The sequence below is a fragment of the Mauremys mutica genome, chromosome 13, assembly GCF_020497125.1.
Source record: "Mauremys mutica isolate MM-2020 ecotype Southern chromosome 13, ASM2049712v1, whole genome shotgun sequence".
Taxonomy (NCBI): domain Eukaryota; kingdom Metazoa; phylum Chordata; order Testudines; family Geoemydidae; genus Mauremys; species Mauremys mutica.
Window position 1 is genome coordinate 30055627 of NC_059084.1, and position 16132 is coordinate 30071758.

Genomic DNA, 16132 nt, shown 5'->3' on the forward strand with positions numbered 1-16132 from the left:
GTCCCTGTGGGTGCTCCACTTTAGGTGACTTCAGAGCAGTGCCCTCCAATGGAAGGAGAGTCTTCGGAGTTGAAATTGTGAGAGCAGATAGTATAGTGAGTCCAAAAGAGACATCGGACGTTGCCAGTTGTCTTAACGCGTAATGCTTCGTAAAGGTATGGACTGAGGCCCAGGTTGCAGCCCTACAGATGTCCATGATGGGCACGTTGTTAAGGAAAGCAACAGAGGTCAATAGGGCTCTGGTGGAATGCATGCAAATCCCCATAGGAGGTTGTCGGTCACATTGGTGGTATGTAAGAACGGACATACTGGGTCAGACCAAAGGTCCATCTAGCACAGTATCCTGTCTTCCAACAGTGGCTAATGCCAGGTGCCCCAGAGGGAAGGAACAGAAAATCATCAAGTGAGCCATTTAGGGATAGTGATCCATCAAGTGATAGCATAGATTTATGCTAACAGAGATCCTCTTGGAGAGCCTCTGTTTGGATACGGCACTCGCTTTGGAGCGTTCAGGGATGGAGACAAACAGTCTGGCTGATTTATGAAATGATCCTGCTCTGTCTATTGTGGCAAATTGCCAGCACTATTAAGATGGGTCCCGCACTTTCTCCTCGTGGGGGGGGGGTTCAGGGCACCGTTTCTCACCCCTGAACTGGGGTATCAACTGTCCCACTAGTGTCCCAGAAAAGGGGAGTGGAGAGGGAGGGACTCAGGCCCACTCTCTACTCTGGGTCCCAGCCCAGGGGCCCTAGGAATAGCGGTGAACCACTTGAACTAGCGATTCCTTCCCTCTCCGGCCCTTCAGTTTGTGGGGCTTCCTGCCCTTTCTCCGCTTGGGCCAAGTTTCTCCCAACCCCTTGTGTCTGTAGAGTCCCTCTGCTTCTCCAACTGTCCGACTGAAGCAGCGTTTTTTTTTTTTTTTTTATCATCAGGTGACTGGCTTCAGGTGCTCTAATTGGCTTAATTGGTTTCAGGTGCTCTAATTAATCTGTAGCAGCCTCTCTTCCCTCTACAGGGAATAAGGCTCTCATCCTGGGGCTTACATATCTCCCATCTATCACTCTCCTGCTGCCCTCTGGCCATGCTATATCACACTATATAAAAGGCCAATGCTCTCCGTATGTCGAGAGTATGAAGTGTGGACTACCACCTTCTATCCTCGTGCGGTCTGGGGTAGAATGTCAGTAGGTAAATGGATTGATTAAGGTAGAAGGCTGAGATGACTTTAGGTTAAAAACTTGAGGTGCAGTATCAGGGATACTTTATCTTTTAAAAAAAAAAGCGCGCATGGGGGGGCTGCCATGAGACCACCCAACTCTCCTACACGTCTGGTAGATGTAACGGCCACTAGAAATGCAATCTTCATGGAAAGGTATAGTAGTGAGCATGTAGCCATGGGTTCCAACGGGGAAACAGTGACGGTCCAAAGGACTAGGCTGAGGTCCTATGATGTGGTAGGATCACGTAGTTCTGGGTAGACATTGGTGAGGCCTTTGAGGAAACATTTGGTGGACAAGTGAGCAAACACAGAACGCTGATCCACTTTGTGGTGAAAAGCTGTGACAGCAGAGAGGAGTACTCGTATTAAACTCATGGAGAGGCCAGACCTTTTAAGTTCTAAGAGGTAATCTAATATTGAGTGTAAAGAACTAAGTTCCCTGTAAGCTGCGCAGCCATGCAGCAGCCTATTTAGTGCCATGCTGGTGCTCAGGGAACCCACATGGGGACCTGCCAGGGGAGGGACGGCTTGAACCCAGCCCACACCTGCCACAGCTGGGGGCACCCCTTCCCTGGCTTCGGGCATTCCCATCAGGGGAGGCTTTTGCCCCCAGAGAGGCTGATTAAAGGGTAAACTAAAATCTAACTTCTAATGAGGAGAATCATCATAATAAAATTTATTTTAGAAGAGGTGATGAGGACAAAGAAAAAAACCAAAATCAACTAACTAAATAATGGTAGTAAATAGGCTAAAAGAACTAAGTAGCAAGGCTCTGCTAAGTGCTCTGACCTGTATCCAAGGGTGGTACAGAAGGAACTGAGGGGGGTGGAGGGGATTGGTCGCACAGCACTAGTTAACCGTCTGAAGAGGCACGAGACAGGGACTGCGCATGTATGATCCAACTGGGAACTGCTACCAAAAATCTCAGATTACGAGCGCAAGGGTGCACCAACACCTAAAGTGGAGCACCCACAGGGACAGCACTCGAAGAAGAATGTAAGTCTGCAGACTGCCAGAGCTCAATTGCCTCTGCTGTGGCTCAGAGCTTCCACACACAGCACAAAGCTGAAAAATCTTTTTTTGTTTTCATTGCTGTTTTTCAAATCCCTGTAAGCAACAGTGAAACTGAAAAACAATTTAAAATTTAATTCTGCTGAGGCTTGGTGAAAAATGGTTACCTACCTTTCCTAATCGTTGTTCTTCAAAATGTGTTGCACATGTCCATCCCAATTTATGTGTGCGAGCACCCCAACAACAGCTGTTGGGAGATTTTTCCCCTAGTGGTATCCACAGACTCAGCACTAGCGCTCCCTGGTGTCACATATTCATAACGCCGGTATAAGGGGCTCCGGCCGAGCCTGCACTCCTCAGTTTCTTCTTACCGACCTCTCTGAGAGAGGGGTTGCACATGGGTCTTGGAATGGACATGTGCAAAACATCTCATAGACAAGTTACAAAAGGCAGGTAACTTTTTTCTTCGAGTGATTGCACTTGTCCATTCTGATTTAAGTGGCTAGCGAGCAGTAGATCTGGAGGTGGGCTCGGAGGTTAAGTACAAGCTGCCTATAGGACTGCTCATCCAAAGAAAGCATCTTCTCTCGCCTGCTGCGTGATAGGATAGTGTATTGTAAAGGTATGCACCGAGGACCATGTCGCCGCTCTGCATAAGTCCTGGATTGGAACCTGCACTAAGAAGGCTGCCGAAGAATCTTGGGACCTCGTGGACTGAGCTGTTAAGTTCGACGGAGGGTGGACACCTGGAGATCGTAGCATGTTCTTATACAGGATGCGATCCAAGATGAGATCCTCTGGGAGGAGACCAGAAGCCCTTTTATTCTGTCAGCAATAGCAACAAAAGAGGTGGGGCGACCTATGAAACGGTTTGGTTCTTTCAATATAAAATGCCAGAGCATGTCTGACGTACAGGAAGTGCAGTCATTGATCTTCCCTATTCACATGAGGCTTAGGGTAGAAGATTGGTAGAAAGATAGGCTGATTGTAGTGGAATTAGGACACAACCTTTGTGAGGAATTTTGGGTGCGGCCGCAGCTGTACCTTATCTTTAAGAAAACTGTATATGGTGGCTCTGCTGCGAGGGCTCGGCTCTCCGAAACCCTCCTTGCCAAAGTAATTGCTCTTATATTGGCGCTATAAGCACGCAACAGAAGGGGGTGCCGGCACCAAGGCTACGGATACCACTAGTGGAAAAATCTTTGACAGCTGTGCTCAGGGCACTCGCACACCTAAATCGGAATGGACATGTGCAATCACTCGAAGAAGAACTGCGATCAACATCAGAGGCACACACAATGGGGCTACTGCCTGAGGAAAGGGATTCAAATGAAGGCTAGGGGAATGTTTCCACTACTCTACTCTTGTAGCTACTCAAAAGCTGAGGAAGTGGCAGAGTAGCAGACACACTCCAACCTCCCAATGTCAACAGCCAGGAGGCTACGGAAGGTTGGAAACAGAAGCTTTGAGATGGGAAAAGGAGAGCAGGCAGGGAGATATACCTAATATACCATACTGACAAGGCAGGCTGGGGTCCCCAGCGAGGGTCCAGGAACAACACTGTGGCTGGAGTCTCAACACCCTCTTGGTTTCTCAAAGGCTGGCTTCTATCTTGGGCATTGCTCCTGAACAGCAGGCCTCCCACATCTTAATTGGCTGGTTAGACCTCTGACTATTAGGCAGGGCTTTGGAGCAGAGCCCGGAGTTGGAGCAGCTCCAGAGCAGTGGAGCTGCAGGTTTTTTGCCTGGAGTGGAGCCGGAGCACAGTTCCAAAGCCCTGCTATTAGGGCCTGAAAATTTTCACTAGATGCCTAGGTATTGGTATGTCTGTGAGAGAGGCCATAAGACTGTGGTAAGGTAAGTTAAGTAAAGAAGAAAGGTACAGAATTTGTGGGGAACGGGAAGAATAAGGTGACAAAAAGGTGGAAGTGAGGAACAAGAAGAGAAGACAGTGCTCTGTTGCAGGAAAGAAAGTTAAGTAAAGACAGGAAGGGGAAAAGATTTAACAAAACAGGGATGTAACAAGGAGGACTGATCAAACAGTACTCACTCAACAAATATATTATTTTGAAGTATTTTATCAGTATTAGTTGAAGAATTTCCCTCAGATTTGTGTGGTATGTGACCAGTGCTATAACTGGTGAAATATTAAGTAAATTTAAATACTGGTAGAAATACTGGTCAAATATAGTCTAAGAATATTTTATTCCACTATTCAACCAACCACAGTAGTAAGTCAGGTTTACAAATCATTTGTTAAATTGAAAATTGACTGACAGCATGTTACAATTAAATAAAGTATACAAACTATGCACAAGTTCTTTATTCCTTTACATTACAGGGGAAATGGTGTCACAAGTATTACATATGTTGGATAATAGATGTCAATTCTTGGTAGCATATTCAAGGGCAGCCTTAGGCTAAAATAGCACATATGCTACAGGTCAGCACTAGCCCCTCTTCTATACCTAATCTAGGAATAGAGGGCTTCTAGGACTGTCAATCTAATACTAAATAGAGGTACTTTAAAAGTTTATAATAATACAGATCCAAGTATTTGAACATGACGTTTATGCTTACCTTATAAAAATAGAATGGTCGGAGATCAAGAACCTCAATAATCCAAGGGAAAGTTCGAAGTGAGCTATATGCGAATAGCACAATCTCTAAACAACATGCCATCAGGGAACGATGGAAAATATCTTGCTCCAAGAGAGCCTAGATAGGACATAGAAATGGTTTTCAGCCACATCATTAAGGAATTACTCAAATATGTTTTCTTAAATGATACCAGAGAGACCAAATTACTGAGAATGAACAGCAGTCTCCTTGTGTGTGTGTCTCTCTCTCTCTCTCTCTCTCACACACACACACACACTCTCTCTATCCACACTAGATGAAGTATGATGATTTGATCTGCTAAGGCCTGCATTAAAAAAAAATATAGAATAAGAATTTAAGTTTTATTTTAAATCATTCCCTGAATTTACTATCCATTAATTAAAACTTAATTTAATTAAAATTTGGGATATGGAAAATGTTACAGAAGAGGGAGCACTGAAAAAGAAGTCAAGAGACAAAGGACATAGATTCCAAGGCCAGAAGGCCTTGTGATCATCTAGACGGATCTCTTGTATAACAAAAGCCAGCGAACTTTGCCAAAAAAATTCTAGAGCAGAGCTTTTAGAAAAAACATCCCCTCTTAATTTAAAAATTGTCAGGAATGGAGAATCCACTATGATGCTTGGTAAACTGTTCCAATGGTGAATTACACTCAGTTAAAAATGTACCCCTTATTTCCAGTCTGAATTTGTCTAGCTTCAACTTCGAGACATTGGATCATGCTATACTTGTGTCTGTTAGACTGAAGATCCCATTATTTGTTCCCCAATGTAGGTACTTCTGGACTAATCAAGTCACCCTTTAACCTTCTTGTTAAAATAAATAGATTGAGCTCCTTGAGTCTATCACTATAAAGGCACTAAAATGATGAAAGGTCTAGAAAACATGACCTATGAGGGAAGATTAAAAAAAATGGGTTTGTTTAGTCTGGAAAAGAGAAGACAGAGGGGACATGATAACAGTTTTCAAGTACATAAAAAGTTGTTAACAAGGAGGAGGGAGAAAAATTGTTTTTCTTCATTTCTGAGGATAGGACAAGAAACAATGGGCTTAAATTGCAGCAAAGGAGGTGTAGGTTGGACATTAGGAAAACCACCCTGACAGTTAGGAAGTTTAAGCCCTGGAATAAATTGCCTAGGGAGGTTGTGGAATCTCCATCATTGGAGATTTTTAAGAGCAGGTTAGACAAAAACCTGTCAGGGACTGTCTAGAGAATACTTAGTCCTGCCATGAGTGCAGGGGACTGGACTAGATGACCTCTCGAGGTCCCTTCCAGTCCTATGATTCTATGTTTGGTAATCCATTAATCATTCTTGTGGCTCTTCTATGAATTCTGTCCAATTTGTCATGTCATTTAGCAGGTCTGTTCCACTCTTTACAGCCAGATTTGCTGATTTATAAGCAGTACAGGTGCTGACACACTGGAGAAAAAAATAGCAGATAAATCAACTGTATTACAACTAGCACATTGTTAGATGATGACAGTTTAAGCTACAAAAAAGAAACCTCCAATGGCATACTTAAGTATCATACTACGTTCAACTACTTTATATATTTTTTCCCTGAAAGATCAATTACTGTTTCTTTTGCCCTTTCCATTACTTTCCGCTTTTCAGAAAGTTTCAAATGATAAAGGCTGGTTTTATACTTGTTTATCTAATAATAATGCAAGTCGAAGGGGAAGCAGACCTACAGTGCCAATGATGGTAAAGCTGCTTTGATACTCTGGGTAAAAGGATAAAAGCCTGCTCACCAGGAGTTAAAACAGAATGCAAGGTGCGCTAGCTGCAGTTACTGCAAAGCAATACAGGAATTTTGTTGAAGAATAAAGAGAACAAAAATGCCTTGCCCAGCATCTATGTTCTAAAAGACAATACAGGCAAAGAATTAGCAGTTGCAGGCACCTTCATATATAGTTATTATTGTCAAACGCTAGTCTAGTCAGGTATTGTGACGAAGTGGGGTTTTATTCATTTTGTTATGTTGCATCTTGTTATGCGAGTCTTACTATCCCATACTAATACTGTGTGTACTGCACCAATACTTAGGTGGTAGAAATTGGGTGTGTGATTTTGCTGAGGCCCCTGGGGCAGGTGAGACTGCCCTACTATTTGCACCAGTGTAATCTGAGACCCAGGAGGATGGTGCAACCAGGTGCCTTGGCACAGAAAAAGGGACAAAGGCCAGAGGAGGGTCTGGAGAGTTTCAGTTTAAAGCTGGCTGGGGAACGGAGGGAGTCCCAGAACTGGGGTCTGAGCTCCCTACTCCCAAGATGAACCTAACTGAGGGGTCCTGTTCGCTGTACCTACAATCTGTTTTAGACCGTGTTCCTGTCGTCTAATAAACCTTCTGTTTTACTGGCTGGCTGAGAGTCACATCTGACTGCGGAGTTGAGGTGAAGGGCCCTCTGGCTTCCCCAGGAGCCCCACCTGTGCGGACTCACTGTAGGAAGTGCACGGTGTGAAAAGGGGACGCTGAATGCTCCAAGGTCAGACCCAGGAAGATCGAAGCTGTGTAAGCTTCTTGCGCTGGAGACAGTATGCTCAAGAGAGAGGAGGCATGCTCCCCCAGAGTCCTGACTGGCTTCGTATGGAGTAGTTCCAGAGCATCGCCCAGTTACTCCGTAACAGGTATATCTCACATATCAGACACATATGAGTTAGGAAAAAAAGGAGTTATCAGTATTAAATGCAGATGAAAGGAATCATTTGAGATGCAGGAGAGAAGCATAACATACAGAAGAAAAACAATCTTGGAGAGAAATATTTGCAAGTCACTTTTCTTTATCAGTTCAAATTACTTGACAATCCAGTTTTTGATTTAAAATCAGGTAAGATTTCACCTTTGTTGTAATTAGGGATGTAAAATAGTAAACAATTAACTGATAAGCATTAGTCTTACCCAATTACTCATCCTAACCGTTAGCCCCCAATCCCGAGCCGAACCAGCTGGCCAGAGCAACCCCAGCCCCTCTCCCTTTAATCAGTTAACCAGTTAAATGATATACACCGCTACCTTGATATACCACCACTCAATATAACATTAATTTGGATATAACGCGGTAAAGCAGTGCTCTAAGGGTGGGAGAGGGGTGCTGCGCACTCCAGTGGATCAAAGCAAGTTCAATATAACAGGGTTTTCACTTAAGATTTTTTGGCTCCCAAGGACAGGGTTATATTGAGGTAGAGGTGTAATTTTAATCATTTAAATGGTTAACATTTAAAACGATATTTATATCCCTAGTTGTAATACAGCAGTGTGTGTAGGATTTAGTACACAGCCATAAGAAAATATAAGGAAGGAACTATGTTAGTTGAAAGACTAGCAGTACTGAACAAATATTGAGCTCTCAGGAAATTACAGCTGGGTCAAATATGTTGAAATAATCTCATTTAAGGAATGAAATTAATATTAAACTGGAAAATTGAGCCCATCAATCTGCTATTAGCTAGTGAATAGACAAGGAACCAATTCTACCTTCAGATTGATTTAAATGGGAGCTGTGCGGACTGACCCAAATACATAATTTTTCTGAAAGTATTCACAAGGGTGAACTTAAGGAAGAAGAGGCTTTTCTGTTCCATACTCTACTTACTGTCATGTCCTTCCCATGCAATCTTCGTGTTTCTTGTACCACTATCGTCTCCAAAATTTTGTAATACAAAATCTCTGCCAGTTTTAGTCTGTTAACAGCAAAATCTGCAATTGAAACCAAACATTGCTGAAAGCTTGTATTCCAAGTCAGCAGTTGGGGGGAGGGAAGGGGGGAGGAGGAGGAGATGAATAAACAGTCTTAAGTTAACCAGTATTTTACTTTCCATAACAGAAACACGCGTGTGTTGTAAGCCAAGAGGAAATACTACTCTGAATGTCTTTCGTAATGCTATGTGAAACAAATCTTACATGCAATTAACATATTTCATACACTTTAGAAGTTCAAACTTTAGGAATGCTTATGTGTAAGGTCTCCACTCCAGTTTTGTAAAAGTCTTCTGAATTTCAAATATGTAATGAGTGCACTAACACCCATACAAGAAAGTTCATTTAATTAAGAAATGCTTTCCCACTTATGTAGTTTTTGTGTATACAATTTCCTTTTAATTTTCTCTCTTAAAAATGTTAGATTAATGCAAATTTATAGTCTCTTAAGAGTTTCAATACAATTTATTTCAAGTCCTATTTTGAACTACAGTAACTCCTTGCTTAACATTGTAATTATGTTCCTGAAAAATGCTACATTAAACGAAATGATGTTAAGTGAATCCAATTTCCCTATAAGAATTAATGTAAATGGGGGGAATTTTTTTTCCACCAGACAAAAGACTATGTATATTTAGATATACATACACACAGAGTATAAGTTTTAAACAATTTAATACTGTACACAGCAATGATTGTGAAGCTTGGTTGAGGTGGTGGAGTCAGAGGGTGGAGTATTTCCCAGGGAATGCCTTGCTGCTAAATGATGAACTAGCACTCAACTGAGCGCTCAAGGATTAACATATTGTTATTAATGTAGCCTCTCACTCTACAAGGCAGTACGAATGGAGGGAGGAGAGACAATAGAAACGTGGCAGTGGCTGCAAACATTCCCTGTGGAAACTGAACATGATGATGAACCCAGGCTATCCCAATGGAGCTCACCACTCCCTCCACTTTCTAAAATGCTGAGGGGGGTGGCATATGTGAGAGAGACACGGCAGTGGGTGGAGGGACACCTGAACTGCCCAGCAATTGATAGTCTGCTGGGCGGCTGCCGCACAGGGAACTTAGAGGAGCTGTCAGAGGGGCGCTGCCAGCCCACCCTGGTTCCAAGCCCCCACCAGCTAGCTCCAATGGCAGCAGGCGGCTGCCAAACAGCATTATAAGGGAGCATTGCACAACTTTAAACGAGCATGTTCTCTAATAGATCAGCGATGTAACAACAAAACAATGTTAACCGGGACGACGTTAAGTGAGGAGTTACTGTATAACCTTGCATGGTTTCATTCAACTCTGTACAATGTCCTGTTTGGTATTATTGACCTGTTGCAATGAAAAGATGCAACAAGTTTTGAACCAATGAGTAGTGGTTCAATATTTTTAAAGTTATTATTGCCTTTACTAAAGCATCCCTTATTTATTAAAGTAAACTTTTCAATGCAATATTCTTACTATCTTATAAATGTCTCAATAGGAGTTGTACTGAAGGCACCTTCACCTCCATGGAGTTGGGATTGATGTATGGATGAAATGTCCCAGAAACACACACTATAAGGACATTTCTCTCTTCAAAATTTTGATCAGCCTGGCCCAATCAATCAATGAGGAGCTGGAGTAATATTAGTACATTTCTATGCAGTGAGTTGCCCCTCCATTGAAAAGTCAGTTTTCATCTACACCAATCGTTCATTTTACTAAGTACATGAAGAATCAGCCCAAGCATTTTTTCTTCCCATAAATGTGTCCCCTTTGATACACAAGTGATGCACTTCAATATGCTGAAACATTCTATGCATTTCACATATTCCTACCTATGTGAGATCCTGGCTGGTCATCTGTTGACTGAGTATAACTCCGACAGAAAGCCTCACCTATGTCTTTAACTCGATTCATGATGCTTTCCATAGGGTTGCGTACACAAGACCTATAGCAGGACCCAGAGAGAAACCTCATTTGTGTATTACAGAAACATAAAAGAGCCCCCCGATAGGATTAATTTCACCAAGCTTTCCTCTTGGCAACCAATGTCCTATCCTGTGATGTATTTTACACTCTGGACAGCACACATTCAAAAAGGTTTACAAGCTAACCAGAAAGAGAGATAGTTTGTTGGTTTTAATACTTTTACTTGCAAGTCCGATTCCAAACTGTAACCTTGCCTTATTTCATTCTGTTACGTACAACATTCTGTTTAATGGTTACTGACCTGTGGTACACAAAGAAAAGATGCCACGTGTTCCAGAACAAAGAGTAGCAGTACAATATTTTTAAAAGGCCATATAGGATTTGGTAGTTTGAGAAGACGGAGAGTTTGTCTACACAGTGGAGCAATGCACACTATGAAGGTGTGATTTCTAAAGGGCACTAATTATTGTGGATTAACTGCTCTGAGTAGACCCTGCTGGTGCACACTAAAGACTTCCTAGTGCACTTTAATGTAGTAAGTACTAGTGCTTACTATGTTAAAGTGTACTAAGAACTTTTAGTGTGCATCAGCAGGCACAGACCAATTAATCCGCAACACATTAGGGTACTTTAGGAATCTCACCCCCATAGTGTGCATTACTCCCTATGTAGACTAGCCCTGACTAACCCCATTATCATTTTTGGACATGAGGAGTGCTTGATAAAGAATGTGCTTATATAAACTGAATTCTGTTCTCCAGAGCAGTGCACTAGCTCCCCTCTTTAGAAATAATAATGGACTTTTGTTTCTTTTTAACCTTACATTACTTCTACTTTTATATTATCTTAACAGTATTAAAGTACTATGTAATAACGCCGAGCATCCAAACAGGGAGATTGTGGGAGGATTTTAGAAATTATTTTAAATTATGCAAATTGCTACCACACAATTAAGACCAAAACCGATGTTTTGGGGGAGGGGGGGAGAGAGAAGGAGGAAGAGAGACAGAAGAAACCTATTGATACAAATTAAACAAGAGGAAATGGAGTGTGCCCTTGAGACCCAGAGCAGTGACCCTGAAAGAGTGTGGGAGGGAGAGGGGGAGTGTTGGATGTATAAATGGGAATATCAAGTAGAAGTAGAGAGGTTATATAATCTTTTAGTTGGTACGGGTGCAACTGCTACTGGAATACTATGTCCATTTCTGGTGTCCCCAACATGAAGAATGTTGAATATAGGAGAGAGGTCAGAGAAGAGCAATGAGAAAGGATTAGAAAAAACATGCTTTACGGCCGGGATCGGCAACCTTTCAGAAGTGGTGAGCCGAGTTTTCATTTATTCACTCTAATTTAAGGTTTGGCGTGCCAGTAATACATTTTAATGTTTTTAGAAGGTCTCTTTCTATAAGTCTGTAATATATAACTAAATTATTATTGTATGTAAAGTAAATAAGGTTTTTAAAATGTTTAAGCAGCTTCATTTAAAATTAAAGTAAAGTGCAGAGCCCCCCAGACTGGTGGCCAGGACCCAGGCAATATGAGTGCCACTGAAAACCAGCTGGGTGTGCCGCCTTTGGCACATGTGCTATAGGTTGCCTACCCCTGCCTTACAGTGACAGACTCAAAGAGCTCAATCTGTTTAGATGATCAAAGAGAAGATCTGATGTGATCTGAACACTATATATGAAGTACCTACATGGGGAACAGAAATTTCATAATAGAAGGCTCTTCTTTCTAGCAGACAAAGGTATAACAAGATCCAATGGCTGCAAATGGAAGCTATTCAAACACAAAATAAGGGAAAAAGAACAGGAGTATTTGTGGCACCTTAAAGACTAACAAATTTATTTTAGCATGAGCTTTCGTGAGCTGCAGCTCACTTCTTCGGATGCATAGAATGGAACACACAGACAGGAGATATTTATACATACAGAGAACATGAAAAGGTGGAAGTATGCATACCAACAGGAAGAGTCTGATCAATTGAGATGAGCTATCGTCAGCAGGAGGAAAAAAACTTTTTGAAGTGATAATTAAGATGGCCCATAGAAGGTGTGAGGAGAACTTAACATAGGGAAATAGATTCAATTAGTGTAATGACCCAACCATTCCCAGTCTCTGTTTAGGCCACAGTTAATTGTGTCTAGTTTGCATATTAATTCAAGTTCAGCAGTTTCTCTTTGGAGTCTGTTTTTGAAGTTTTTTTGTTGCAAAATTGCCACCTTCAAGTCTGTCACTGAGTGGTTAGAGAGGTTGAAGTGTTCTCCCACTGGTTTTTGAATGTTATGATTCCTGATGTCAGATTTGTGTCCATTTATTCTTTTGCGTAGAGACTGTCCGGTTTGGCCAATGTACATGGCAGAGGGGCATTGCTGGCACATGATGGCACTACAATCCATCGGTGATCTTCCAGAAAACACCATTCTGGCTACTATGGATGTGGAAGCCCTCTACACTAACATTCCACACAAAGATGGACTACAAGCCATCAGGAACAGTATCCCCGATAATATCACGGCTAACCTGGTGGCTGAACTTTGTGACTTTGTCCTCACCCACAACTATTTCACATTTGGGGACAATATATATCTTCAAGTCAGTGGCACTGCTATGGGTACCCGCATGGCCCCTCAGTATGCCAACATCTTTAGGGCTGACTTAGAACAACGCTTCCTTAGCTCTCGTTCCCTAACGCCCCTACTCTACTTGCGCTACATTGATGACATCTTCATCGTCTGGACTCATGGAAAAGAAGCCCTCGAGGAATTCCACCGTGATTTTAACAATTTCCATCCCACCATCAACCTCAGCCTAGACCAATCCACACAAGCGGTCCATTTCCTAGACACTACTGTGCTAATAAACGATGGTCACATAAATACCACCCTATACCGGAAACCCACTGACCGCTATACTTACTTACATGCCTCCAGCTTCCATCCCGGTCACACCACACGATCCATTGTCTACAGCCAAGCTCTAAGATACAACCGTATTTGCTCCAATCCCTCAGACAGAGATAAACACCTACAAGATCTCTATCAAGCATTCTTAAAACTACAATACCCACCTGCTGAAGTGAAAAAACAGATTGACAGAGCCAGAAGAGTACCTAGAAGCCACCTACTACAGGACAGGCCTAAAAAAGAAAATAACAGAACGCCACTAGCCATCACCTACAGCCCCCAACTAAAACCTCTCCAGCGCATCATCAAAGATTTACAACCTATCCTTAAAGATGATCCCTCACTCTCACAGATCTTGGGAGACAGGCCAGTCCTCGCTTATAGACAGCCTCCCAACCTGAAGCAAATACTCACCAGCAACCGCACACCATACAACATAAACACTAACCCAGGAACCTATCCTTGCAACAAAGCCCGATGCCAGCTCTGTCCACATATCCATTCAAGTGACACCATCATAGGACCTAATCACATCAGACACGCCATCAGGGGCTCGTACACCTGCACATCTACCAACGTGATATATGCCATCATGTGCCAGCAATGCCCTCTGCCATGTACATTGGCCAAACCGGACAGTCTCTACGCAAAAGAATAAATGGACACAAATCTGACATCAGGAATCATAACATTCAAAAACCAGTGGGAGAACACTTCAACCTCTCTAACCACTCAGTGACAGACTTGAAGGTGGCAATTTTGCAACAAAAAAACTTCAAAAACAGACTCCAAAGAGAAACTGCTGAACTTGAATTAATATGCAAACTAGACACAATTAACTGTGGCCTAAACAGAGACTGGGAATGGTTGGGTCATTACACTAATTGAATCTATTTCCCTATGTTAAGTTCTCCTCACACCTTCTATGGGCCATCTTAATTATCACTTCAAAAAGTTTTTTTCCTCCTGCTGACGATAGCTCATCCCAATTGATTAGACTCTTCCTGTTGGTATGCATACTTCCACCTTTTCATGTTCTCTGTATGTATAAATTTCTCCTGTGTGTTCCATTCTATGCATCCGAAGAAGTGAGCTGCAGCTCACGAAAGCTCATGCTAAAATAAATTTGTTAGTCTTTAAGGTGCCACAAATACTCCTGTTCTTTTTGCGGATACAGACTAACACGGCTGCTACTCTGAAACAAAATAAGGGGCAGATCTTGAAACAATTTACAAGGGTTGTGGTGGATTCTCCATCACTGGAAATTTTAAAGTCAAGAATGGATGTTTTTCCTGAAGGATATGCCCTAGTCAAACAGGAATTACCTCAGAGAAGTCCCATGGGCTGTGTTATAAAGGGGGTCAGACTAGATGATCGTAATGGGTCCCTTCTAACTTTATAATCCATGAATCTAGAAGATTAAAGTTCATTGGAGGAGCTGAATGCTAAAGACTAATGGCAGGCTCTAGGCTGTGTTCTACTCACTTTCACAACTTGCACTTAAAAGAAGACTGTAACTGCCTCTTTAGTCGGTAGACAGGACTGTCATATACTACTCTCTTCCTTGGTAGATGACTTCTATCAGACTAGGATTTAATTTGTCCAAATTTGCTTTTGTTAAGAAATGGATTTTTTTTCCTGTCAAACTTGTTATACCAACAGTGTCAATAAAAAACAGATGCACAAATTATGATTAGCTGACAAGTAAAAACATTTGGCCCTATTAATCTAACAGTAAGTAATGAGGTTTTTTTTTTTTTTTTAAAGCCATACTTTTCCAGAAGCACAGATTCATTAAGAAATAAAAGGTTTAGTTCCTCACAATAAGGCCTTTCAAATGGAAACACTAAGACGACAGGTCGGTCTTTTCCCCCAGCAACCCTCATAAAACCTTTTAAAGAGACTTCAGTATGGAGTAAAAATGTAGTAGCCTAACAAAACCAAGTCTGAAGAGAGGGGTCACCTTTTGTAATGAAAGTAGGGGTAAGTGACATGCTTACTCGAAGATAGCTATAAGCTGTTCACTTGGTGCATTTTTCAACCCAGCCACAATGCTCTGTAACCGGCTCACACTTTGTGTTGCTGAAGCAACAGGAGTGATTACTGCTTCCTTCTCTCTCAGGTATCTCCTTCCTGTCAGTGGTGTAGAAGGTGCAAATGATCTTTTCTGCGAGGTAAGAGAGAAAATAAGTTAAATCATCAAAAATTATGTTTCTACAGATATTTTGAGACATGAACTGCAAAGTCATTCATAGAACTCACAGGTAGACCACAAGCCACAGGGAAAATGAGTATGCCACCACTACAGTCACTACCACAAAATAGGCTGAGATTTAAAGTAAAGTGTTTTTAAGGGCAAGTTCTATAACAAATTACAAACCTAATGAAATCCCCAACTAAAAGTCAGAAGTTTAAGCAAAGAGAGAAATCAATAAAATACAAGACTTAAACGTCTTAAAAACAAAGAGGTTTAAGATCACTGAAACACTGACAAATGGTAAAGGCAAGACCACTCCAATACGTAGCCACAACTACCTGATGACACAGAACTACTGTATAATCAACCTCCCCTTCTAATCTAATCTATTTATCATACATGCTGCAATTGCAATTCAGTTCCAAAGCTCTTCTCTGCATGCACCACATTTGGGTTTAAATTATACATATATTTTACAAAATTTACTAATATTTCAAGTGAAGCAATGACATTCAAAGAAAGCTGAAGCAGTATTTGTAAACACTGAAAGACTATATATAAAACAACCAA

At 41.8% G+C, this 16132-nt stretch overlaps 1 protein-coding gene across 4 annotated transcripts in view; it reads right to left on the reverse strand.

Annotated features, from left to right (window-relative positions):
* Positions 1-16132, reverse strand: part of RBL1 (RB transcriptional corepressor like 1) — a 129250-nt gene that overhangs the window by 61819 nt on the left and 51299 nt on the right. For all 4 annotated transcript variants that reach the window (XM_044985794.1, XM_044985796.1, XM_044985793.1 and 1 more), the window contains 4 exons: positions 15366-15532; positions 10366-10478; positions 8448-8551; positions 4811-4948 (listed from right to left, as the gene is read on the reverse strand). In XM_044985794.1, coding sequence (XP_044841729.1) covers positions 4811-4948; positions 8448-8551; positions 10366-10478; positions 15366-15532 — 522 coding nt within the window. The remainder of the gene's footprint in view (positions 1-4810; positions 4949-8447; positions 8552-10365; positions 10479-15365; positions 15533-16132) is intronic.